Genomic DNA, 26702 nt, shown 5'->3' on the forward strand with positions numbered 1-26702 from the left:
GCAGCTAGACTGCGTGCGTGAGTGGGAGGTGGCAGGCCTCTGACTCTGGCCTTCCCGGCTGACTGTTCCAGCGCGACGTCTCCAGCCATGAACCGGTTTGGTACCCGGTTGGTGGGAGCCACCGCGACCCCGTCGCCGCCGCCGAAAGCCCGCAGCAATGAAAACCTTGACAAAATAGATATGTCTTTGGGTGAGGGGCCGAGTTGGACCGAGTAGGAGAGGGGGGAGGTGTGGGTGGAACCAAGTGGCGCGGTCTGTGGGGGAAGGGGGCCGTTGGCCGCGTTTGCCGATCGAGTTTTCTTGCGGGTGGGCGGAACCGAGCTGGGGGTCCAGAGGGGCACCTGGAGCTAAACGCCGGGTGCCGGAGTCCAGCCTTAGGGATTCCGGCGTCCCCTCAGTGGAGGCTCTCTCTGACGAGGCCCTGTGGGGACGGGGACGCTGCGGGCCGGAGATTTGGAGGGTCCAGGGGTGCGTGTACCCTCGTGTCCCCCAGAGGGACGCCACCACTGGCCGCTTACCCCGCTCTTTGTCAGGGAAACTCCGCGGGTTTCCCTCGAGCGTGTTCGCCGGGGGCGTTATCGGGAGTGGGAACTGGGGGAGCTGTGGTTTCCTAAGACCCAGCTGGGTCTGTGATGGGTTTAGAAGAGTGGTTCCCGGCCAGGGCTTGTTGGGCATAGCCGCTCAGGCCTACTGGCTGCTGACGGGCGCCCCTGGGCCCAGGAGCTCTGTCAGAATTATCGTTAGGCAAGGAGCGCATCAGATGTGTGTTATTAGGTGTGTCTAGAAAAGCACATTCTCCCTATCCTGGCCCCAAAGTTATTAGCTAATTAGAAAAAGGAAGTAATAAGAACCGAGGGATTTACGTGGATCGCTAAAAGCCAGGTAGAGCACGGGGTGGGGGAAAGGGGCGGGAGGGTCCCGCACATATAAGAAGGGTGGCCTGGTTTGGTACTATTACATAAAAAGCAAGGTTGGTGATTCCGTTAAAAATTTACATCTAACACTACCGAGGCACCAACTTAGATGGTCCAAAAGTGATTACATTTTTGTCGGGATTCAAGTTATGATATTAGATGTAATCAGATCTGCCTGCTCTCTTTCCTGCAGTATTTCAGAGATTTGAAAAGTAAATGCCTGACTAGTGGATTTAGAGGTGTAAGCTTTCCAAGGACGGTATTTAGGATAGTGTTCGGCCTAAAAATATTCTTTTAGTTGCCAATTCTTTCCATTTGTTTGTTTCTTTTTTGTTTTGGTTTATCTGGAAAGTTCTTGGTCAGAAGTTAAGAACTCTTGTTTTCTAGGATTGCCACAGGTCAGAACCCAGTGTGGGAATTAACTAAGTTAACAGAACTAGTATGCTTGCCTTCAAGTTTTGTCTTACTGTTTTGTCAGTAGAAAGCTCAAAAGAAATGAATCTTTTGACCTAAAGCTAAGAAAGTGTATAACAATATTTATTGAGTGTTTAATAATATCTGCTAGGCACTGGACTAGGCATTTTATATGTTGCCTTGGTTTATCTACATAATAAATCCATGAGGATTATACTCCTAGTGATAAACAGCATGGAATCCAGAGACACACTGTCTCAGGTGGGGATCCTGCTTTTTCTGCCACTTACCAGCCATGCGATTATAGGCAAATAACTTGTCAGTGTCTCTTCAGTTAAAAGGTGATAGTAACAGTTTATCTACCTTATAGGTTTGTTGTAAGTATTAAATGAGTCAATATGCATGTACAAACTGCTTAGAACAGTTCCTGGTACATAATAGGCACTGTATTTTATTTTTACACTACATATAAGCCATTGTTGTTATTCACATTTTACATAAATCTGAAGCATGGAGAAATTAAGTAACTTGCTCAAAGTTATATAGTCAAGCCCATAAGTGGTAGAACCAGGATTTCAGTTTTCTTCTAGACCTTCAAGCTCCAGAGTGTAGGGAAACGTTAAATATGTCTTCTCATAACTAACATTTCTTAAGCTTGCAATTTTTGGTTTTTTGTATGTATTTTGTTTGGTGATTATGATATTCAAGTGAATGGAGGGATAATTATCTTCACTGTGGAGAGTTAAAATAGAGCTCAGTCTCTTCTTCTTTTTTTTTTTTTTTTTTTGAGACTGGGTCTTGCTGTGTTGCCCAAACTTGCCTTGAACTTGCAATACTCCTGCCTCAGTCCCCCCAGTTGCTGGGATACCAGGTGTACACCATGGTGCCTAGCCAAATTCGTATTTTGAATATATTCTCAAGGCTCTGAGATTGTATAGACTTTGTCAAGAGTAAGTAGCAACTTGTTAAAGGAAAGTAGTGTTTCAAAAGTAGTGTCTTCTAAGTATTTTCTTTCTGCTTCTTGAGAATTTAACATGTTCATATATTTGATATGAAACCTTATCTTGTTAAAAAAAAATGGATTTTAGTATCTTTTTTTCCCTCCTTTACTTGCTGGAGATTGAACCCAGGGCCTCAGGAATGACAGATATTTTACTGCTGAGCCACAACCCCAAACTTATTGTCTTTAACTTTTAACTTTTTTTTTTTTCTTTTTGGTGGTGCTGGGGATCAAACCTGGGCCCTTGCAGCCTTTCACATGCTGAGCCTGTGCACCCTTGAACAACACACTCAGCCCTGGTGTCTTTAACTTTGACAAATCTTCCTTCCTTCCTTCCTTCCTTCCAGGGATTGGGCCTAGGGGAATTTAACCACTGAGCCACATTCCCAGCCCTTTTGTTGTATTTTTTATATATATATATATATATATATATATATATATATATATATATATATATGATCTCGCTTAGTTACTTAAGGCCTTGATGAGTTGCTAAGGCTGGCTTTGAACTTTCAATCCTCCTGCCTCAGCCTCCTGAGCTTTTAGGACTACAGGCAGGCACCACCACACCTGGCTGACTTTTTTTTTTTTTTTTTTTCCAGTTGTAGATGAACACAATACCTGTATTTTATTTATTTATTTTTATGTGGTGTTGAGGATGGAACCCAGTGCCTCCTCATACATGCTAGGCAAACGCTTTACCACTGAGCTATAGCCCCAGCCCCTCACAAATGCCTTTGTGCTTCGCGATTGATCTCAAGAAGACAACAACATACTTTGGGGGAGATTTGAAGTATTTTATATGAATAGTATTTGAATGTGAGTAGGAGTCTTATAGATTACAGGTGGGTGAAGTAGAGCCATTAGCATTGATCCTTAAAATCTATAATATTTCCTTTTAACTTAGAAAACACTGATTCTAGTCACATAGATTATTTGTACTTTAAACAATTTGGAAAAGAGAATTGAAGTTAATCATTGTTAAGTTTTATTTTGAAGTTGTTGATTATGTACAACATAATCTTTGGTTTATTTGCTTTATCAATCATTAAAATTAATATTGGCGTTAGGACTGTAGAGAAAGTGTTTGGATATTTCTTAAATAAGGATTGTTGACTTTTAGTAATCTTTAACAGATATAAATAGGAATCTGGAGTACATTTAGTGTTCCAATCTTCATATTGTTCTCTTGTGGTGTTAGTAAAATGTGATGTTTATGAATTATCCTGGAGTTGTTTGAAAGTGTTTTTTGTAAATAATAAGGCTTGCAGAAATTACAGAAGCCAATATAGAAAAAAAAAATAAAAGTAACCCTGAATGACTTTGCTAGAGGATGTAACCATTAGCAATTTTTAAAATATTACACCTTTATCATGGTACTTGTGTTCAATTTTGTATTTGTTATTTGAACATCTGATGCATCAATTAAAGATACTTGAGAACAGGGACTGCATTATACTTTTGTTGCTTCTATTACAGCACAGCCTTACATATACAGTCATTGTGCAAAGTACATACTCAATAAATATTTGTTGAGATTAATTTAGAAATTTTGGTCGGCAATTTACTTATTTTTTTGACTACTTATGGTTTTCTTTAAAAATTATTTTGTAGTTGTCGATAGACAGTATGCCTTTATTTTATTTGTTTATTTTTATATGGTACTGAGGATCGAACACAGTGCCTCGCACATGCAAGGCAAGCGCTCTGCCACTGAACTACAGCCCCAGCCCTCACCTATGGTTTTAATAAAAGGTGGTCATCTTTTAAAAATGGAGAGTTCTGTGATTATGGAAAGTAAGCAAAATATGAATAATTTTTGTAAATGACTTTTTACTTATTTATATTCATTAGGGAAAGAAGTGCTATGGACAGTAGAACTCTTCATTTGTTAGTAGATCTGTTTGGGCTATTTATTTGAACTTTTCCTACAAAAACTTCCTGCAGAACACCAAGCAAGATGGCTGATTTGGGCTTTATCTTATTATTAGTAATGTCTTTTTTTTTTGGTAGATAGACACAATACCTTTATTTAATTTATTTATTTAAAAATTTTAATACTTTTATTTTTATTTATTTTTATGCTGAGGATTGAACCCAGTGCCTCACACATGCTAGGCAGGCACTCTACCACTGAGCCACAACCCCAGCCCATTATTAACCTCTTAATGGCAATGCTTTCAAAGTAGAAGTTAGGGACATAGGAAATCTATTAACTAAAAAATGAGACTGAGTAATTTAGTCAGTAATTAAAATGAAAATAATTTTGGCATTTCCTCTGTTATAGATGATATTATCAAGTTGAATCGAAAGGAAGGAAAGAAGCAGAATTTTCCAAGACTGAATAGACGACTCCAGCAAACTAGTACTCGGCAATTCAAGATGAGAGTACGGTGGGGGATCCAGCAAAACTCTGGTAAGTTTTGAAAGTAAGTTTTAATGAAATGCTATTATTTGTGGATTCTTAGTATACTATCTTTATTTTTTTAATTAGAATATTATACATGGTAGTTGGGTTCATTTTGACAAAGTCATACATATAGGATTTGAATTATCCCATTGCGGTTCCAGTTCCCCTCCCACTTCTTTCCCCCATTCTCTTTTCTCTACTGATCTTCTTTTTGCTCATTCATTCATTTATTTTTTTAAGAAACATTTTGTTTTAGTTGTAGTTGGACACAGTACCTTTAATTTTTTATTTTTATGTGGTGCTGAGGATTGAACCCAGTGCTCTTCCCATGATAGGTGAGTTCTCTACTGCTGAGCCACAACCCCAGCCCCATCATTCATTTATTTTGATTGGTGCTTTGTATATATACATAAAGGTAGAATTTCTTGTGATATATTTATACACGCTCATGGTATGATTTTGGTAAATTCATTCTGTATTTCCTCTCCTTTTCTGTTCCACTGACTTGCCCTATAGCATATTGTCTTTAGAAAATACATAAAACCTGGTTTTCTTTTTGGTACCAGGATTGAACCCAGGGTTGTTTAACCACTGAGTCACACCTCCAGCTGATTTTTATTTTTTATTTAGAGACAGTGTCTCACTAGCTAAATTGCTGAGGCTGGCTTTAAACTTGGAATCCTCCTGCCTCAGCCTCCCAAATCACTTGCATTACAGGCGTGTGCCATCATGCCTGGTTAAAACCTGTTTTTTTAAAAATTTAAGTTTCCTAAAATAGGTGATGATACTGTTTTATTATAAGAGCTGGAGTTGTGGCTTAGGGATAGAGCATTTGCCTAACAAGTGTGAGGCACTGGGTTCAATCCTAGCACCACATGAAAACAAATAAGGGCATTCAGTCCATACGCAACTAAAAAAATATATATTAAAAAAAAAAAAAAAAAGAAGCCTCAAAATAGAAATAGTCAAAGTCATACCTAGGGTTTAGAATTAGGAAAGATTTTATGTATCATGAGATCCTACCTTCTTCCCAGTGACATGTTCAAATAGAATAACTAACTCCAGTTTAAATGTTTATTGACAGTGTACCACTTCACAAGACCTATTTTTGGAGATGATTCTACTTACTAGAAAGTTCTCTTAATTTGAATTAAAACATGCTTATCTATTACTTCTACAGTATTATAGGAAGCAAACACCCTTTTCTAAATGAGAATCCTTTTAGTATATGGGGTCAGCTATATATTCTGCATAGAAAATTACATCCAAACTTTTTTCCCCCCTTTTGCAGTGCTGGGGACTGAACCTAGGGTTTTATGCCTGCTAGGCAGATGCTCTACCACTAAGCTACATCCCCAGTCCCTACCTCCAGATTCTTTTTCTTATCATCTAAAACCTTTAGGATTTGCTAACTTCTCCAGAGGTAACACTCCAAATCAAATGCTTTAGATGTAATCTGAACTCTACATATATAGTTACTTTTAGCAGTCTGGAAGCTTATTTATTATTTTGTTCTAAAATGAATTTAAGGCAGAAACTGAACACATATATATTTGAGATACACACACACACACACACACATATATATATGATTCATTACTTAGCAGTAATATCAGCATTTTAGAATAAACTTTTATTCAAATAAAAAGTAAATTTTTTTCATAAATAAAAATATCTTTGGGCTGGGGTTGTGGCTCAGTGGTAGAGCACTTGTCTCACATGTGTGAGGCACTGGGTTTGATTCTCAACATCACATACAAATAAATGAATTTATAAAAAGATTACATCAACAATTAAAAAAAATTAAAAAAAAATCTTTGAGAAACTAAGTTTTCAATTGACTTTTTTCTATATGTTGAAAAACAAAATGTAATCCCCAGTTGGTTGCATGTAATTTGTTCTATGTTTAACAGCTAATATGTCAGCATGTCCTTAAAATATGTCTAATGGAGATTTGATCCTACCAAAAAAAAATTACTCTCAATTTTATTAAATAGCTGATCTAAGTTAGTAAATTTTATGATAGGATATTTAGTTGTAGCAAATAAATATGTAATTTCATTGATTTATATTTAAAGATTTTTTATAAATGTTGTTCAGTATACCATTTTATATGTGATATTATATGCATACTGTGTATTTTAAAGTAACTATTTAGAGTTCATTGAAACCATGTAAAGGTGTGGTCTTTTGCTTTAAGGAATTTCTAGTAGAAGTAAGATAGAAAAGATAAGAGTGTGAGAAATATCATAAGAGAATTTTGGTTAGTTTTATTGCACTTCAAGTAGGGATTTTGTGCAGTGAGGATCAGGGGTGATTTAATAGATAAGGTGAAATATGCTCTAGCCCATGAAAGATCAGACAAACTTTCTTTTATGGGACTTATGATCTGAGCCTCAAGATAAGTGATATCTAGCAACAGCTTAGATATCACAAAATTGAGCTTGTACTTGGTTTTGTTTTCTGCTTACATGTGACAGGTTAAAATAGAACAGCTGCCACTGTTAAGTATACCATGAATGTGCAGAGAGACATGGGAATGTCTTAAATTCTTATTGGCTGGGAGCAGTTTATTTCCATATTGTAACATCAGTGAGGATATTAGTTTGAGGTAAGAGAGCAGAGAAGAATTGGCAATACTCATTATGATTTTTGATTGTTGTAAGTAAGTAAATGAAATCTTTCTAACTCCATGATTGAAATATGATTTAGGTACTCCATAAATACTTAAAATAACCTAATTGTCCTTCAGTGGTAGAATACTATAAGCAGTGGTTCTCAAAATGTTGTCTGGGCACCTCAAGGGAATCCCCAAAACTCAAGGGTCCACAAGGTCAAAAGACTGTTGTTCTACCAGGACCTTAATTGTGTTTTTATTCTCATGAACTTACAGTAGACTTTTCCTGAATATTTATATGACATGATAATTAAAATAGATTGGAGCAGAAACAGTGACTTAGTTCAGGCTGCTAAAACTAGGCAGCTTATAACTTCAGAAGTTTTATTTCTCAGTTTTATAGATTGGACCCAAATTAGGATGCCAGCAATATTGGGTTTTGGTGAGGGCCTTCTTTGGGGTTGCAGATTATGGATATCTTGTGATAGCCTCACATGGCAGAAAGGGATAGAGAACTCTCTGGGTCCCTTTTATAAGGCTACTGATCTCATTCATTATAGCTCCACCCTTGTGGCTTTAATTACCTTCCAAAGGCTTTTGAAACTATTGAGGCAAATGATGTATGTGTGAAAGAAATTCATAGAAGGGATTAGTCTAGGGATTTAAAAGAGGAAATTTTCTCTCTCTAGTTTTAGTGGTTTTCAAGGAGAAACAGAAGACAGTGAAAAAGGATGATACATATGGGAACGATGTACTATAAACAAGTAGAAATAGAATGTACCAAGCGATAATATTCTACCACTTACTTTTATTGTTTTAATCAGTTTTATTCCTGTTAATGAGACTTTCTCATCAGTCTCATCCAGTCTTGAAACTGTACAACATTAATGGATTCCTTCTCCCTTTAATCTTTCTCTTTGCCCTACTAATTCATTCATTTTGAATATTTTCAAATTTCTCGTTCCTTTCACAATTTTTTATCATGTCATGTTTGAGGGGCACAGTAGTATCTGAAATTGTCCTACCACCTTCTGTTTCCTTCTTTCAATCATTCCAAAGTACTCCTTGTAGGTTATTATAGTTTGAGTGTGAATATAGTGACCCCCTCATTTTTTGTTGCAGTAGTCTTTATCCCTCTTCAAAGCCCTGTATGATTTGAACTCAACATATCCATTCACTTTTTATCCTTTTCCCTAGACTGTCTCTTAATATGCTGTGGTTGCCCATATCTTTGTACTTCAACACACTGTCCTGAAATCTTCATATCATTTTGTAGTAACAAATCTAGAGACTACTTTTTCTGTGATAGTTGTTTTTTCACCTTGGAAGTGTATTATTGATTATATTCTGCCTTTTATTTTCCTTTAATTTTTATAGCCCAGTTTGGACATACATTCAGTTTTTGGAGCCATACCCACCTGCACTTAGATCATGGCTCTCTTCTTTTCCTAACTTGACTTCTCAGTAATCATTGTTCTTTGCCTCACTTTGCTCAGCTGCAAAATTAAGATGTTAGTATCAACCTCATGTTCTTAAGCAATATAAAGCCTTTTTTTAGCACACTGCCTCGCTAGTTGTTTCATTGTTTAAAACAAATAAAAATAGCAAGTTATAGATTTGAGTTCATGTATAGGTTCCTCAACATGGTTTAATTATATACAAAACAGCAGTTATTTAAGATTTTTAAAGAATTTGTCTTTATTGCTTTTTTCTGATTATAAAATTAATTACAGTATCATTAGGACTAAGGCTGAACCACCTGAAAAAGGAATAAATCTTCATGTATATATATTTTATATATATACACACACACATAGATATATACATACACACACACTCACACACACACACACATATATATATATATTTTCGTTGTTGATTGACCTTTATTTTATTTATTTGTATGCAGTGCTGAGAACCACACCCAGTGCCTCACACATGCTAGGCAAGTGCTCTACCACTGAGCTACAACCCCAGCCCCTGGGAAAGGAATAAATCTTTTTTTTTTTTTTATTATTATTGGTTGTTCAAAACATTACAAAGCTCATGACATATCATCTTTCATACATTTGATTCAAGTGAGTTATGAATTCCCATTTTTACCCCAAATACAAATTGCAGAATCACATCAGTTACACATTCACAATTTTTACATAATGCCATATTAGTGACTGTTGTATTTTGCTGCCTTTCCTATCCCCTACTATCCCCCCCCCTCATCTTCCCTCTCTACCTCATCTGCTGTTGTTTAATTCTCTCCCTTGTTTTCCCCCCCTTTCCCCTCACAACCTCTTATATGTAATTTTGTGTAACATTGAGGGTCTCCTACCATTTCCATATGCTTTCCCTTCTCTCTCCCTTTCTCTCCCCCCACTTGTCTCTGTTTAATGTTAATCTTTTCCTCATGCTCTTCCTCCCTGTTCTGTTCTTAGTTGTTCTCTTTATGTCAAAGAAGACATTTGGCATTTGTTTTTTAAGGATTGGCTAGCTTCGCTTAGCATAATCTGTTCTAATGCCATCCATTTCCCTGCAAATTCTATGATTTTGTCATTTTTTAGTGCTGCGTAATACTCCATTGTGTATAGATGCCACATTTTTTTTATCCATTCATCTATTGAAGGGCATCTAGGTTGGTTCCACAGTCTAGCTATTGTGAATTGTGCCGCTATGATCATTGATGTGGCAGTATCCCTATAGTACACTCTTTTAAGATCCTCAGGGAATAGTATGAGAAGGGCGATAGCTGGGTCAAATGGTGGATCAGGAATAAATCTTGAAGACTCCCATTTTCTCCTTCTGAGTTCCTGACCTTGTTGGAGAGGGTGAGAACATGGTCCTCTGGATAGAAAGAAGTTCATTGAGTTTCTATGTTATGGAAGGCTGCCTGTGGAAATGGCCATCTTAAATTTACTAGAGGAATAGGCAGGGCCAAGAGCGAGGCAGATGCCTAAGGCACAAAATTTAAGACATCACTCAAATTTTGTCTTTCTGGCCTCACCATAGTATTAGCCTAATGCATTCTGGCAAGGTTGGTATCACTTGGTGTCCTGTGCCATAGGAATACACCTTGAGAAGCACACTGAAAGAAGAAAAGCCCCTTTATCCTCAGATCTTTTCAGTGCACTCTATGTACAAAGCTTAACATTATGCTAGGTGATAAGAAAATAATTTTCCATTATCAGAGGCAGGCCAGTAATGGGTGCATTGGAAGCTAAAAGGCAATATATTGGTAAGTGGTTCATTCATCTTAACATAGGCTTTTATAACTGTCTTATTGAACTCTGGTCTCGAAATTACTAATATAGGGACATCACAGAAAGTTTCAAGAGTTGACATATGCAATCATCCCCCTCTTAGAGAATCCTAGCACACATTAATCCTGAGAACTCCTACAGTAGAGAAAATATTTTAACTTTATTTTTAGCTGTGAAACTTTCTTGTTGCAAGACCTATTAGGATGTTACAAATGTAGAGTATCAGATAACATTCAAAAGGTATTCTCCCAAAAATAATATGAGAGTGTCCTCTATCACAATTTTTACTTTGCATGATCCTCTGAAATTTCTGGATGTTGTATTAAGAAATTAAAAAAAAAAACTGAGGTATTGAAAGAGAGAAGATCATATCATTGTAGGTGACATAATTATCACCCCCAAATCCCAAGAAAATTAAAGGAAAAAAGAATTTCAGGTTGGAGGGTGTAGTTCAGTGGTATAGTATTTGTTTAGTATTTGTGACGTTCTGGGTTCAATCCCCAGCACCAATGGGAGTGAGGAACAGGGAGAAGAAATCTCAAGAAAATAATTTGAAAAGGACTTTAAAAATTAATAATTGATTTCAGTGGAACAGCTAATTACAAAATAGTGATTAAACCTAGGGGCACTTAACCACTAATCCACCTCAGTGGGGGAGGGGAGGCTGGGGTTATGGCTCAGCGGTAGAGTGCTCGCCTCGCACATGCAAGGTCCTGGGTTCAATCCTCAGCACCACATAAAAATAAATAAATAAATAAATAAAATGAAGTTAATTGAGTAAAATTACAAAAAAAAAAAATTTTTAAAAACCTCAGTAGCTTTCTATAGTGCCATGAATGATAATATGAAAATTATTATTAGAAAAGAATCTTTTTTGTAACTGACAACAAGATGTATAAAATAGAAACAAGTTTAACAAGAAACATGCAAGATTTATGGAAAAAAATGGAGCTATGCTGAACCAATTAGTGACAAAATAAAGACTATTCTATAGATTGGAGGATATACCATGTTCCTGAATGAAACAGTTCTGTAAAGATGTCAATTATTGAAAAATTAATATAATTTCCTTGTCAAAACATTGAAAGAAATTAGAACTTACCCACAGAAAACTGACTCATGAACATGACAGTTCATGAATGGAAGAATACAGATGGCCATAAAAATGCCTGGAAAAATGTTTATTCTCACTAGTAATCAAACTATCAAAAAAGGCACATTTTTTCCAGAGACTAAGTGATAAAGATTAAGAATGATAATGTTTATACTTTCTATCAGCAATAGAAAAAAAGTAGCACCCTTCTTTAAGTTCTTCAGAATATTAATGAATGCACTCAATCTGCAAAAGATGTTTGCAACTTAAGTAAAAATCTTTAAGAGTTTGCTTTTACTCTTTTCACCTGGTATTTCACCTTCTTGAAATTTGTGTCTTAAGGAAATAGTCATGGATGAGTGTAAAAATGTTTTGGATCCGATGTATCTTAAAAAGTAATGCAATAAAACAATATAAAAACATGGGATAATATTCATAGCATAGTATTAGTGTTAGGCTATAAGACAGTACTTAGAATATAAAATTATAGTTGCTACATGATTGATTTGGTTCACCTTTTAGGTATTTACCATTAGAAAATGGTAGTATCGCGTAGTGCAGTAGTAATGGTAGTATTGGCCATGCATAGTCGATTTTGAGTTGCTTAAATATAGTTGCAAATTAATGTTATATATTTGTAGAATTTCTACAGTGAGCATGTATCTTTAGTAATTAGGAAAAAAGTGTTTAAATCAGTAAGGTTCATGTTGGAAAAGCACAGTAATGTTACCTGCCACAGAAATGAAAATAATGTCCATTGACACTCATTGGAGACTTGTTAAAAAGCAATTTGAATAGAATAGGGCTGAAAGTAGTCAGATTGCAATGCAGTAATAAATAGGAGATGAGAGAATGATTCTATTTTAAATGAACACTACCAGAAACAAATGTGAATCACGTAATAATAGATATCATTTAGCTCATTATATTCAAAGTATTATCATTTAAATATATAATGAATACAAAATCATTAGTGAAATCTTTTACATTATTTGTACCATCTCAATTCAGTCTAATAGTAATTCAGGCATTCAGTAGACACATATAGGGCTGCAGAGTTGGCTTACTGATAACAGCACTTGCATAAAATGCACCATGTCCTGGGTCAGATCACCAGCACCCCTGCCACAAACACACAGAGCTTAGTGGTTTTGTGTTTAGTGTCTACCAGAATGCACAGATACTGTGTAGATTGTCCTGTTAAGAAAGTAGTGACAGAAGAGAAGGCTAAAGGGAACGTGTGAGAATCATCTATTCCTTTGTAGTTCAATACAACCACAGAACCCTTCCCAGTGGACTTTTATTCCCTGTTTAAAAATGAAATATTTTGTGTAATTCAAAAGAATATGGAAATAATAAGTAATAAAATACTCGTATCTACTCTTTCGAGCAGTTGAGTATTCTGTGATTCTCACAGTTGGATTCCTAAATTGATATTGTTTCTTCTCCTTTTCCTTCTCCTTTGGAGATTGAATCCAGGGGCATTCTCCACTGAGCTACAACCCCATCCCTTTTTATTTTTTTATTTTGAGACAGAGTTTCACTAAATTGCCCAGGCTGGCCGCGAACTTGTGATCCTTCTGCCTTAACCTCCCAAGTAGCTCCCACCACATCCAGCAATTGTGTCTTTTTTTCCTTTTATAGGTTTTGGTAAAGCTAGTTTGAGCCGTAGAGGAAGAGTAACACCTGGAAAGAGACGTCCTTATGGAGTTATGACCGGTCTTGCGGCTAGGAAAGCAACTGGAATTCGAAAAGGGATTAGTCCTATGAATCGTCCACCTCTAAGTGACAAGGTAGAATGATGACTTCATCCTGAGTTAAAAACCCTTTTCCTTTATTTGTACTTACATTTTTATGAATAAGCTTGAGAAAACTTTTTTGGTACCTAGAATTGAACCCAGGGGCACTTAACCACTAATCCACAGCTTCTTTTTTAAAATTTTTTTTTAAGTATATTTTAGATGTTGATGTATGTTTATTTTTTATTTATTTATATGTGTTTCTGAGGATCGAACTCACTGCCTCACACATGCCAGGCAAGTGCTCTGCCACTGAGCCATAGCCACAGCCCCTATTTTTTAAATTTTGAGACAGGGTCTCACTAAATTGCTTAGGGCTTTGCTGAATTTTTGAGGGTGGCCTTGAAACTGCAATCCTCCTGCCTCAGCCTCCCAAATTGCTGGGATTATAATCATGCACCAACATGCTCAGCTGATTTTTATTTTTTATGCAGTTTTTTAGGGATTATATAAAAATCTTGATAACCAAATAAAAATAATTTCTAGTCATGAGGAACACTTAAAATTTCCTCATTCTCAAATAGTCATCTCTCCAGACCTATGGAGAATTGATTCTAGGACACTCCTCAAATACCAAAATCTGTAGATGCTTAAGTCTCTTATTTCAAATGGTGTACTGCTTGCAGGTAACTTATGTACATCCTCCTATATACTTTAAATAATCTCTAAATTGCTTGCAATACCTAATACAATATAAAAGTTATGTAAATAGTTGTTTTAGTGTATCATTTAGGAAAACGGGACAAGAAAAATAAGTCTATTTATATTTAGTGAACTCAAGATATAAAGTTATCACAGTTTTGTGATTATAATGTACCAGATACTTTGAAGGAAAATTACATGCAACAATAGCATCATGAAAGATGGTCCTTGGTGGTGGTGGTGGTATTATCATTATTATTATTATTGCTTCTGGGGATTGAATTCAGGGGCACTCAACCACTGAGTAACATCCCTAGCCCTAATTTGTTGTTTTATTGACAGATAGGGTCTCACTAAGTTGCTTAGCACCTTGCTGTTGCTGAGGCTGGCTTTGAACTTGCAGTCCTCCTGCCTCAGCCTCCCAAGCAGCTGGGATTACAGGTGTGCAACACTGCACCCAGTCCTTGGTATTATTATTATTTTTCTTATTCTTTTAATATTCATTTTTTAGTTGTAGTTGGACGCAATACCTTTATTTATTTTTATGTGGTGCTGAGGATTGAACCCAGGGCCTTGCACATGCTAGGTGAGTGCTCTACCGCTGAGCCACAATCCCAGCCCTATTTTTTCTTCATATATATATATATATATATATATATTTTTTTTTTTTTTTTTAAGTTAGACACAATATCTTTATTTTATTTATTTATTTATTTTTATGTGTGTTGAGGATCAAACCCAGCACCTTGCATGTGCTGGCAAGTATTCGCTCTACTGCTGAGCCACAACACCAGCACCCTTGTTATTATTAAAATAAAATAAAAAGCTTGGAGTAGGCATCAGTCTGATCTGTGGCTTTTCTCCTATGTTCTTGATAGTCTTTATCCTTGATTTTACATTTACTTCTTTTAAATGTTTATGAAAATTAATACTTTGTTGTTTACTTTGTGTAGTCAGTGGATGTTTATGAAGCATTTCTCATATGCTTAAAATAACAGGGGAATCCAGTAAAGTGTAAAATATGGTCCACAAGGTCAAGAACTTTAGTCTTTCATGCAAGATATGGAAACCTAAATTAAGCTTTAATGGTGGATTTAGTTTAATACGCGATGGAAAGAAAAGTGGACATTTCATCCTTGTTTTTTATGATATTGAATTTTCCTCTTTAACCATTTTGACTCCAACTTCTTTGCTATTATACCCTCTGTTCTTTCTTTTTCACGTATTTATTTTTGGAACTTGGTCCTCTTATCCCTTGCTTTAGTGTGTTAATAGAATATCTTGAGATAATTAACTTATAAATAAAGAAGGTATATTTTGACGTATAGTTTGAAGGTTACAGTCCAAGACTAGGAGGGGCAGGACTCATAGCTTTAGGCCTTTGGCAGGTGCATGTAGCAGAGCAAATTGCCTTCCTCATGACCAAAAAGGCAAAGAGGAAGGGGCGGAAATCCCATAGTCTGCCTCCAATGATCAAAGGACTTCTCTATAAGCCCTACCTCTTGAAACTTCCATAGCCTCTCAGTAGCAATACCCTGGGGACACCTATAACACATGGACCTTGAGACTTATCTAAACCATAGCTTAAGAATCAGAATCATGCTTATATAAAATATTCCATAGTTTTCATCTCTGTTTTTGATTCTTTTTTTTTTTGAGCTCCAGAATCACATTTCCCCATCACCTACACATCCCCTGAGAACCACAAGAAATTAAGTGTAATGTGGCTGTTGTCATTTTTAATTTCTCCATCACCCTTATTCACAGATCCAAGCAGTTGTCAGTCTCTGTCCATTCTGCATCAGAAATGTTTACTGTAGTAAGGTTTATTAACAAAAAACAATCCAATTAATATAGTTTCTTGCCTTCTGAAAGAATATAGAACGATATTTTCCAGTGTTAAAAAGGAAGGCAAATCTTCTGAGACAAAATGAAGTACAAAGGAAACCCGTTGCTGTTCTCAAGAGACCTAACCAGTTAAACAGAAAGTAAGTACTCAGGAATAAGTAAATAATGCACTGTACTGCATTAATAAATACTTCTTTTAGTACGTGTTCAGAAGAATACATTTATAGTGATTCTTGTTATTTTCAAGACAGATATTTGAGATATCTGATCTGAAATCGTACATGGAAGCATTTAGTAATAGTTTCCTTATTTCTTGGACACTGTATTTTGGATGACTTGAATTAATATAAATTTATTTAAAAGCATCACTCTCCTTTACCTCCCTTGACAAATAGAATAAAATCATAAAACTGATCATTTTGGTAAAAATTCTATCACCTCAATTAGTATTATTTAAAACTGGAAATTCTGGAAGTTGAATTGATTATTCAGTCTTGTGTCTCTTACTACAACACTGAATCATAATGTAGATTTTTGTGGAAAAAGCAAACTAGAAAGAAAAAAATTCTGTGATTGTTTCTTCGGCTGAAATTACTTTCATAATAAAAGGAATAACACAAACCTAAAAGTTATACCTGTTGTGGCATTCTGTTCTATGTAAGGATAAAGTAGGCAGAAAGGAAGCTGACAAGCCATGAAATTATCTTATTTCAGTGTCCAATACCATTTATTTATCTTATAGAAGATAATTCGTATCAAATCTAGAATGAAGTCTTTGTATAAATGGAGTGGCTAGAATTGCAGTTGCTCTTTTCATTTTTGAGAATCATTTGGTAGTACCTTTTGTGAAAGGGGTCCTTCTCAAATAAGAACATGTTGTTTATAAGAGACTTACATGTTAATTAGACTAACTAGAGGAATTTTGCATTTTAACCTCTGTACTGCTGGAAATAGGATTAGGTAGCCTATTAAGCACCTGTTTATGTAGTAGATAAATAAGAATTTTTTTCTCATATTTCACCAACTTTCTATTGAAAATAGAAGGGAATTGGTAAAAGTCAAATCAAATGTAATTTATGAACATGAAACAATAGGAAAGTGAAAGAGTGTCTCTCTGTGGTTCATACTAATATATAAAGGTTTCTGGGTTAGTAGGAAGAGAAAGCTGAAGGAGGAAAGGTTATTTTCAAGTCTTATGTTTGGTTTTCAGTTTGACATGAATGTGCCTAGGTGTGATTGTTTTTTACTAATCCTAAAGCAAATCTGTAAATTTACGTTTTCACCAAATTTATATTACAGGAATTAGCATTAAAATGTAACCTTGTAAATTTCTTCAGAAGACAGGTGGAATATTAGAGAATTGAATATTTGGAAAACCAATTAGTTCAAAATTAGCCAGTTTGTTTATGATATGCTGCAGAAGGAGATATTTATAAATCAACTTCATAGATTCATTGAAATAAGTGAACAGTTTGAAGTCTTTGTTACATTCAAGTTTTCAGCCTATGAATGTAACTATTTTGCTTATTTTTACTCAAATATTTGAAAGCAACGTATCTGAGATAACACATGACATATTTGTTTTTGTTGCAGAAATAACATCCCAGCTAATTTTACCAGGAGTGGAAATAAATTAAGCCATCAGAAAGATACTCGTCAGGCAACTTTTCTTTTTAGAAGAGGCCTAAAGGTATTAAGAAGCCTTAATGGTGTTTTCTTTTTACCCAAAGAGAATCCTTTACTCTTAATCATAGTCACAGCTCTTGGTTGAGGCAGGGTTTACATTTGGAATGTGGGAAACAACTTTAGGTTAGTTCTTTGTTACATTTCTTTTTTTGCTCTCAGTAGCAACTTCTTACAAGAATTTAATTTATTATTTAATAATAAATTTGTATTTTTCACTTGTTCTAATACAATAACCCCAACAGAGAGATTTTGCCAGAATTGCACAGACCCCTCTCCTGTACTCTTACACACGCCACACTGAGTTATAAAGTGTTTCAGTGCATGATAGATGCTTGAATTCAAATTCTTTGGGATCCACTGCTTTCTCTTTATCCCTCTAGGTTCAGGCCCAGTTGAACACAGAACAACTGCTAGACGATGTAGTAGCAAAGAGAACTCGTCAGTAAGTTTCAATTTGTGTTTTCAAGATGTCCGTTTAAAATTCACAGAACATTAGCTACTCCATTTACCGTGTGCCCCAGTCTGAAAGAAATTAAATGAGACCCAAAATGAAATTAAGCCCCAAGTAAATCCTATTTTTACTCTTTTCCCTCAAACACTTTTGAGTTTGCACATGTCATTGTTGTAATAGTTTGAGAACCAGGTAAATTAGCATATTTATTTTTCATTGCCTGTTATTTTATTTTAACGAAACAGCTTTTTGCCTGTCCCGCCCCCACCCGTAACTGCTTTTATATGAATAGAAGATCTAGTAGCACTTTTATAAAATTTGTAAAACTTTGAAAACAATAGAACATTTTTCCTTCACCTCTTTTTTCTCTATATCCAAAAAATGTGTTTCTGTTACAATTACACTCCCCAATTGTGAGTTGTAACACTCTAATTATCAAGTTTTGAGATTCAACTGTTAAATATTATGGCCACTTTTTGGAAATTAAAACATAAAATGTGGTCATGGTTGAAATATGACACTAAGTTTAGTAGGGCATGATTTTTGAGCAATCAGAATATAAGAAAAAATGCTATTTGCGCCTAATGCTGGCAGCATTCTTTAGTAGAGAAGGTATGACACTGGAAACCATAAGAAAAGAATTAATAGTCTTTGGTTGCGACTGCAGTGAATCATATCTACATAATAATGACATAGTTCTATTTGTTTTGACCTTTGAGATTCAATTTGTAGACAAAGCATGGAATGGTTAATTTGAAAATAGAATATAATGTAGATGTCACATTTTCACAAATGTTAATATAAAAGTAGAGCTGATAAATAGTGGGAGATAAGGTGGAAAGAAAGATTACAAGGGAGTATTATCCTCCCATATAGTAGAGGGGTTTTTAAAAGACACTACTATAAGAAATAGAGATTTAAAATAACGTAGCCTACTGGTAGGAAACTACATGAACACTTCTTTTAGTGAACTGGAAATTACCAGTAAGCAGTAAAAATAGGAAAGATTAGACATGCTGCTTCTGGTGAGTGGGAATGGGGAGGAAGCTACTGGGTTGAGAGGCTGGTGGGTTTCATTAGAGGCCCTTCTGTTTTTATTTTTTAAATATATTTATTACACTGATACTTAGCTAAAAATTCAAGTGCCCAGTTCCTACAGCCAAAGTGCTGATTTGTTATATATAAGCGTCTGTATTTCTTAAACTTAAAGAAAATAAATAAGGGGCTGGGTTATAGCTTAGTGGTATAATGCTTACTTAGCATGTATGAGGCCTTGGGTTTATTCCCCAGCATCAAAATAAGTAGATAATTTATTTTTATGTGGAAAATAATATAGGATTTATAAACTTCCATTTTAATGAAATTTTTATTTTTTTTGAAACTAGATGGCGTACTTCCACTACAAATGGAGGAATTTTAACTGTATCCATTGACAATCCTGGAGCAGTGCAATGCCCAGTGTAAGCCTTTTCTTTCTTTTTACAAGAATTGTAACACTCTTAGCATATGAGATAACAGAAACGTATTGAACTTGTACTCAGAGTACGATGCCCAGTTTGGGATAAGGTGAAATGTAATGATAAGATAATACTCATGGACTGGGGATACAACTCAGTTGATAAAGTGCTAGCCTCATATGTATAAGGCCCTTAGTTCAATCCCCAGCACCACAAAAAAAAAAAAAAGTAATACACATGACACAAATTGGAAATAGTATAGTAAAAAGTTTAAAGTTGAAAAAAACCTCTTGGTTCTGTAGCCTCAAATAACTCCTTGTTAACAGTTTCTATTTTTATTATTAGGATTATATTATTATTATTATTATTTTACTGTACTGAGAATTGAAACCAGAGGACCTCTACCACTGAGCTACACCTCTAACCCTTTTTAGTTTTTGAGACAGGGTCTCAATGAGTGCCAAGACTGGCCTCAAATTTGCTGTATTCCCACCTCAGCATCCCAAGTAGCTGAAATTATATATAGGCGTGTGCAGCTACCCTCAGTTTCTTTTATATTTTTATTTTTAAAAATTCTATGCAGGGCTGAGGTTGTGGCTCAGTGGTAGAGCACTGGCCTAGCATGTGTGAGGCACTGGGTTCGATTCTCAGCACCACATATAAATTAATAAATAAAGGACCATCAACAACTAAGAAATATATATAAAAAAAAATTCTATGCATATAAAGTAAATGTATATTTTTAATGTATACATGATAACAAATGAGATGATACTACACATACTACTCTCTTCTTCCTCTATTTTGGACGTCTACTTTTCAGACCACATGGACCTACCTTTACTCTTTAAAGCCTTCATGGCACATTCTCTTATCTAGATGAACTTAATTTAGTTTATCTTTTATTTATTGTACTGTAAACTTTCTAGATTTATGGAGTTTCTGATCTTTTGCCATCTTGATGATTAAAATCAAAAGAATGTTGGATGGTTCTCTAAGAGCTTACAAGTTATTTTAGTAGAAGACCAAAACTTGGATATCACCATTCATTTGAAATTGTTAAAAACCTTCTCATTCTACCTAAAAGGATATTCTATGAAAAATAATAAATTTTAATCTCTATAGTTATGAACCAGATACTTTTTTTTAAAGAATTTTTTTTTTTTTTTTTTAGTTTTAGGTGGATACAGTAGCTTTATTATATTTTTATGTGGTGCTAAGGATCGAACTCATTGCCTCACGTGTGCTAGGCGAGCGCTCTACCACTTGAGCCACAACCATAGCCCCCAAATACTTTGTTTTGACAATACAGTAAGATAACTTAAATACATTTGAACATGTTCACAAATCAAGATATTTTAAGTACCAAATGATTTATCTGCTTTTAATTGTTAATTTATATTTTTTTCTAATAGAACTCAGAAACCACGATTAACTCGGACTGCTGTACCTTCTTTCTTAACAAAACGGGAGCAATCTGATGTTAAGAAAGTTCCTAAAGGTGTCCCTCTACAATTTGACATAAATAGTGTTGGAAAACAGGTAAAAAGGTTTTCTGTATTTCTTCAGACCTTTCATTAACAGTATCTTAATAACAAAAATGTAGAATAGCAAATTAAAACGGATGTTTTAAGTCCTCCACCCCAACCCTAGGAAACCACTAATCTGCTTTCTATCTCTGTAGATTGCCCGTTTTGACATTTCATGAATTAAATTATACAATATCTATTATAATTCCATTCATTTTTGTGACTGGCACTTTCATTTACATTACTGCTTTTAAGGTTCATCCATTTTAGTATTTCATTTCTTTTTTATTGTTTGAAATTCATCACATTTATATACCACATCTTATTTATTCATTCATTAGTTGTTTCTATTCTTTGACTATTTTGAATAATGATTCTTTGAACATTTGTGTAAAAGTTTTTATGTGAACATGTGTTCATTTGTCCTTGATAAATGTGGTAGATTGTGTGGTAACTCCATATTTAGCCTTTTGAGGAACTGCTTTTTCCAAAGATGTAGCTGTGCTATTTTGCATTTCCACTAGCATATATGAGGTTTCTAAATTTCTCTACATCCTTGACATATTGTCTTTTGATTGTAGCCATCCTAATGAGTGTGAATTTATATCTGTTCTGACAGTTTTTGTATTAAACTTGCATCTTGTTATCTTACTTTTCTAATGAATCTGTAGATTCCCTAGGATTTTCCACAAAAACAGTCTGTCAGTTTCCAAATTCTTTTGTAATCTTGAAACCATTTATTTTTCTTGCTTTATTATAATGGCTAGGACCTCCAGTACAGTGTTGAAGTAGTAGGACATTGTGTGTTTGCCTGGTTCAGAGCCTGAGGAGAGAACATTAAATGTTTCACCATCGTACTCACTGGTATGTTTCACCATTGAGTATGATGTTGTCAAATTTTTCAAAGATTACCTTTATCAGATTGAGGGAATTTCTATCTGTTCCTAATTTCTTGAGAACTATTATCATGAATGAATGTTGGAGTTCATATGTTATTTTGATATCCATTAAAAATAAGAATCTGGGCTGGGCATGGTGGTTCATACCTGGAATTCCAGCAACTTGAAAGGCTGAGGAGGGAGGACTGAGAATTCAAAGCCAGCTTCAGCAATTTAGTAATAATCTGTCTCAAAAGAAAAAAATTGGGCTGGGAATATAGCTCAGTTCGTAGAGTGCTTGCCTTGCATGCACAAGACCCTGGGTTCAATCCTCAGCACCACCAAAAAAAGAAAAGAAAAAGATAAAAATTATTTAAAAGGGGTTGGGGATATGGCTCATAAAACTGGGTCAAACTTACTTTATTTTTATTCTGTTACTTTGGGAACATTTTGTGAATTGTTAAACAGAAAACAGATTTTTATTTGAATTTCTATTGTGAACTTAGAAATTCAAGATAATTTGTTTTTAAATATGTACAAGTTGAAAAACTTTTTTTTTTTTACTTTTTAAAATACATTTATTTTGGTCTGGGGTTGTGGTTCAGAGGTAGAGTGCTCGCACTGGGTTTGATCCTCAGCACATAAAAATAAAAGATATTGTGTCTACCTATAACTAAAAAATAAATAATAAAAACAATACATTTATTAATTTATTCGTGCAGTGATGATAGAACTTGGGGCCTTGAGCACGCTAGGCAATCACTCTTATCACTGGGCCACATAACTCTTACTTTTATCAGAGACATCACTAAAATTGGTGGCAGTGTTTCCAGAGCCTAAAAATAATTCAGATAGAAGTATCCTAAGTATACGACTCATAGGCTTTATAATATACATATATGTGTGGTTTATGTAGTGTGTAATGTGGACATTTTGATTGTTTGGAGATAGGGGATCTGAGTCAGATTGCCAGTTTAAACTCTGAAGCTGTTAGTAGACAGCTTAACTACCTTCCTAACCAACCCTCCCTACTTTCACCTATTTTATGTTGTTAGGTTCAAATGAGATCATATATATAAACATTCAGAATGTTAACTATTATTAATATTACTGTTAATCAGTCATAAGGTCACATTATTATTCCAAAGAAAATATAGCTTTCTGTCAAGTAATTTTCTTTTTTTCTTTTCTATAGACAGGGATGACTTTGAATGAACGGTTTGGAATCCTAAAGGAACAAAGAGCCACTTTGACATTCAACAAAGGAGGAAGCCGCTTTGTAACTGTAGGATAGATCACATGTCAAAGGAACTTTTGATTGATGACTCTGGTTGAAAAGTTGGATTGCTTGAAGAGTTCATCACAGAAATTCAAGAAACTTTACTTCAAAATATTCACAAGGCTAAATAACTCTTTATTTTTGAAGTTTTTTTTAAACATGTATAAAATAATGCCCTGAAATAATAACAGGGAATATACCTATCTCTTCTTAAAGATTTCACGGTTGGCCCATATGGAACAGTTCTGTTTACTTCTTTGGTTCCTCATGCAGCAGAAGGAAGACAGAAAGATAGAAATTGATTATTTTTATGATAGTGGTATTTAGGATCTCATCACCTTTGCTCATTTTTTTAGATTTCACTGTGGTGAATCTTGGTCTTCAGAAATCTGAGTAGGTCCCTTTGTTACTGTCACTGATCCTTTATTAGTGCGGATGTAAAAAGTGCAGTTGCCTTTTCTCCAATAGATATATTTTTTAAAAATCTTATGAGAATTTCGGTTTTGGCTTTTAAGATGTATGGAAATATTTGGAACTTGGTTCATTTTTCAGGTAGTGTTAGATTAAACCCCCAGAGTTGTAAATCTTTAGTGATGAACTTTTAACAAGAAATGTGGCTCTTGGCATTATTCTCAGTTTAAAATATTGGCATTTCAAGGCTGTAAATGCATATTTACGAAGTTATCTGATAGGGCGTTGGAGAAGATCTGATGTAAAAACCTGACAGTTTTCTGTTTTATTAAATGAAGAAAGCATTTAATGAAAGGAAAGTAGTAAGTTGAAGGACCAGAAACTTAAGTGAAAAACTTCAAAATCCAGGTTATAGGTATACTTTTTGGATTTAGTGAAGTCTTTCTAATGTCCACTAATTCTTGACAGGTAATACTATAAAAGCCTTATAATTTTAAAAATGAATTGAGTCCCGTAGATATTTTGATAGTAAAATTAATAGCCATAAAGTACTACAATTCTTATTCAAAAGTTAAAATTTATAAATTTTAAAGCTTGCTAAATTAAACAGTTTATAGCTCCCGAAACAAAAATATACTGTAAATGTAACAAAGAAAAAAATGCAGAATTGTAATAGAATTACATTATAACCTTGTATACCTTTCACTTTGATTTCCTGTAAAATACAAAGTTCAAATATATGAGGAAAGTTTTTTCCCTACTTTGGAGGGGTGGAGGGAGTAATTCTATGGTGCCAAGATAGTGCTATGAGTCCCCAGCTAGTTGTATACTATAAATTATAGTAAAATGCCAAAATCCAGCAAAATGCTCCAGCTACAAGTTTAGAAGTTTGGTCGTTTTGAAACTTGACCTTTTGGTTTCCTTTGATGTTCAAACCTCTAAGGAAGTATTAAGTTTCTCTGGCATATATTATTAGTGTTGACTTTTCCTATAAAACAAAACATTTAGGTTATCACTTCTGCCTACCTTGCATTGTATACTACACATCATTGTCTCATGCTCCTTGGTTTACTTACTGGTTTATGCTAGTCATGGAAAGTTATCAGTAACAGTTTCATGCTTATACCAAAGAATTATATCTGATCCTTACTATCTGGTATTCTGCCAGTACTTCTACTTGATAAGGGATTATTGGAAACCGGTCACAGAATTTGAAAATAAACATAATTCTCCTTAGCTATTCGGTACTTTTCATAGAGGCCAAGGACTCATTGCAAAACATTTTTCAAGTTTAAATACTTACATTGGACCCAAGAACAATACATTTTAGACAAGTTTAGAATTGCTGGTATCTTATTTTAAAGCAAAGGAAAAACAACTGGGCATGAGTTTTCTGTTTTTAGAACAGTTTGTGGAAAAACAGTATAAAAGTATTCTCATTTTTCTGTTATTTTAAATATTATTATATAGAGGTATTATTAATGCCATTTTTTGGAAAACCCGAAGAATTGCCCCAAATGTTGAAAGTAAGTGCATCAAATAACAAAGTGTCTTTGGTATATTAAACTTGTTCTTCATGCATCTGTAATTTAATTTTCTTTCAAATTTTTCCTAAATTAAAACTCTTCTGAGTGCTAACATGTTGGATATAAACAAAAACATACAATGTTGAAAGAAAATATCCTTCCTTGGAATGTCATTGTAGTCATCCTTGTTCAGTTCTTAAAGTTTGTTTTTGTTTTTGTTTTTATTTTAACAGGATGCAATTTAAAATTTCCTTTGCATCAAGGTGTATGCAAAACATTGATGCAGTGCATCACAAAATGAAGTTTGTATTTAATGAGGAGGTGCTTTACACTGTACTTTTTGGTGTTTTTTGGAAAAGTTACATTTAGATCTATTCTGAAGCTGTTCATTTTTAACAAATAAAATGTAACAGGTTTCACATGATTTATTCTTAGCTATGAAGATTGAGTTGTGGTTTTTAGATTGTGTTATATTATAAACAACTTTGTAGTAATTATTTACATATATAGTTTTTAGGATTTGAAGTGTTAACTACCAGCTCAATTGTGAAGAACTTTTATTTACATTTATAACTTTTAGGAACTGGAAAGTTACCTACCAGCTAAATTGGCAAATCAGTCTAGTCTCTTCTATTGGCTTCCTTTTAACTCCTTTTGACCATTTCATTCATAGCCTCCTATAGGAGGTATCCAGGAGTAATTCAAAGAAGGAAATCAGATTACTTACAATGAACCTTTATCGATCACCCAGTTTTAATTCTTCTTTTTACATCTTAATAAAGTGAGACCCAATATATTCCATTGAATGCAGCAATTGTGTTGAGCCTCAGATCTTATAATTCTCAGTTTATAATAAACTTCTTCTGTGAATTGAATAGCCACCGAAAGTAGAGTGTTATAAGGCTTGTCAGATATCTAAGAATTGGTTATAGCCACATTTTAGCATTTGTAACATGGTAAGTAAACCTCCTATACCAGTATTGACCAGTACTTCATTACTTTGGTGTTTGAGTTAGGGAGACTTATTAGATTTTTCTTTCTAATCAGACATTATGTATTTTTTTAAACATGCATAAACTTCACCACAATTTTAATTGGAAGCAAATCATAAAACATTTCTATGTTTTTGTTAGATAAGCTTATTGTAAGTTACAGACAATAGCTTTGTAATTCACTTAGTATATGCAATTTCAGGCTAATTTTTGCTTATTTTCTTCTTCTTTTTTTCTACAAAGTGGTAATAAGGAAACTAGCTCACTTGGCACTATAGAGAATGAATTCCATACATTCCAAATGCAGGCAACGATATCTTTTCTTTCCTGATGAAAAATTTTAACTTTTACCAGAATTCTATGACTTTTTTTTTTTTTTTTTTTTTTTTTTGGTCACTATTAACAAAAAACAAAAAACAACCAAGCATATGATTTAAACTTACCTTTAAAGAGTTCTTTTGGACATAGGAGTTAGTCTTTGTCGTTATTTTTGGGGGGCGGG

At 34.5% G+C, this 26702-nt stretch overlaps 1 protein-coding gene across 1 annotated transcript; it reads left to right on the forward strand.

Annotated features, from left to right (window-relative positions):
• On the forward strand, window positions 1-25632 carry Fyttd1 (forty-two-three domain containing 1). Its single transcript, XM_027936120.2, has 9 exons — window positions 1-190; window positions 4616-4744; window positions 13347-13495; window positions 16019-16131; window positions 17585-17681; window positions 18058-18119; window positions 19514-19588; window positions 21001-21127; window positions 23188-25632. Exons 1-9 carry the CDS (start codon window positions 88-90, stop codon window positions 23284-23286), a joined length of 954 nt encoding a protein of 317 aa, XP_027791921.1. The 5' UTR covers window positions 1-87; the 3' UTR covers window positions 23287-25632.
• Window positions 25633-26702: the final 1070 nt, after the last annotated feature.

The sequence above is a fragment of the Marmota flaviventris genome, chromosome 8, assembly GCF_047511675.1.
Source record: "Marmota flaviventris isolate mMarFla1 chromosome 8, mMarFla1.hap1, whole genome shotgun sequence".
Lineage (NCBI taxonomy): Eukaryota > Metazoa > Chordata > Mammalia > Rodentia > Sciuridae > Marmota > Marmota flaviventris.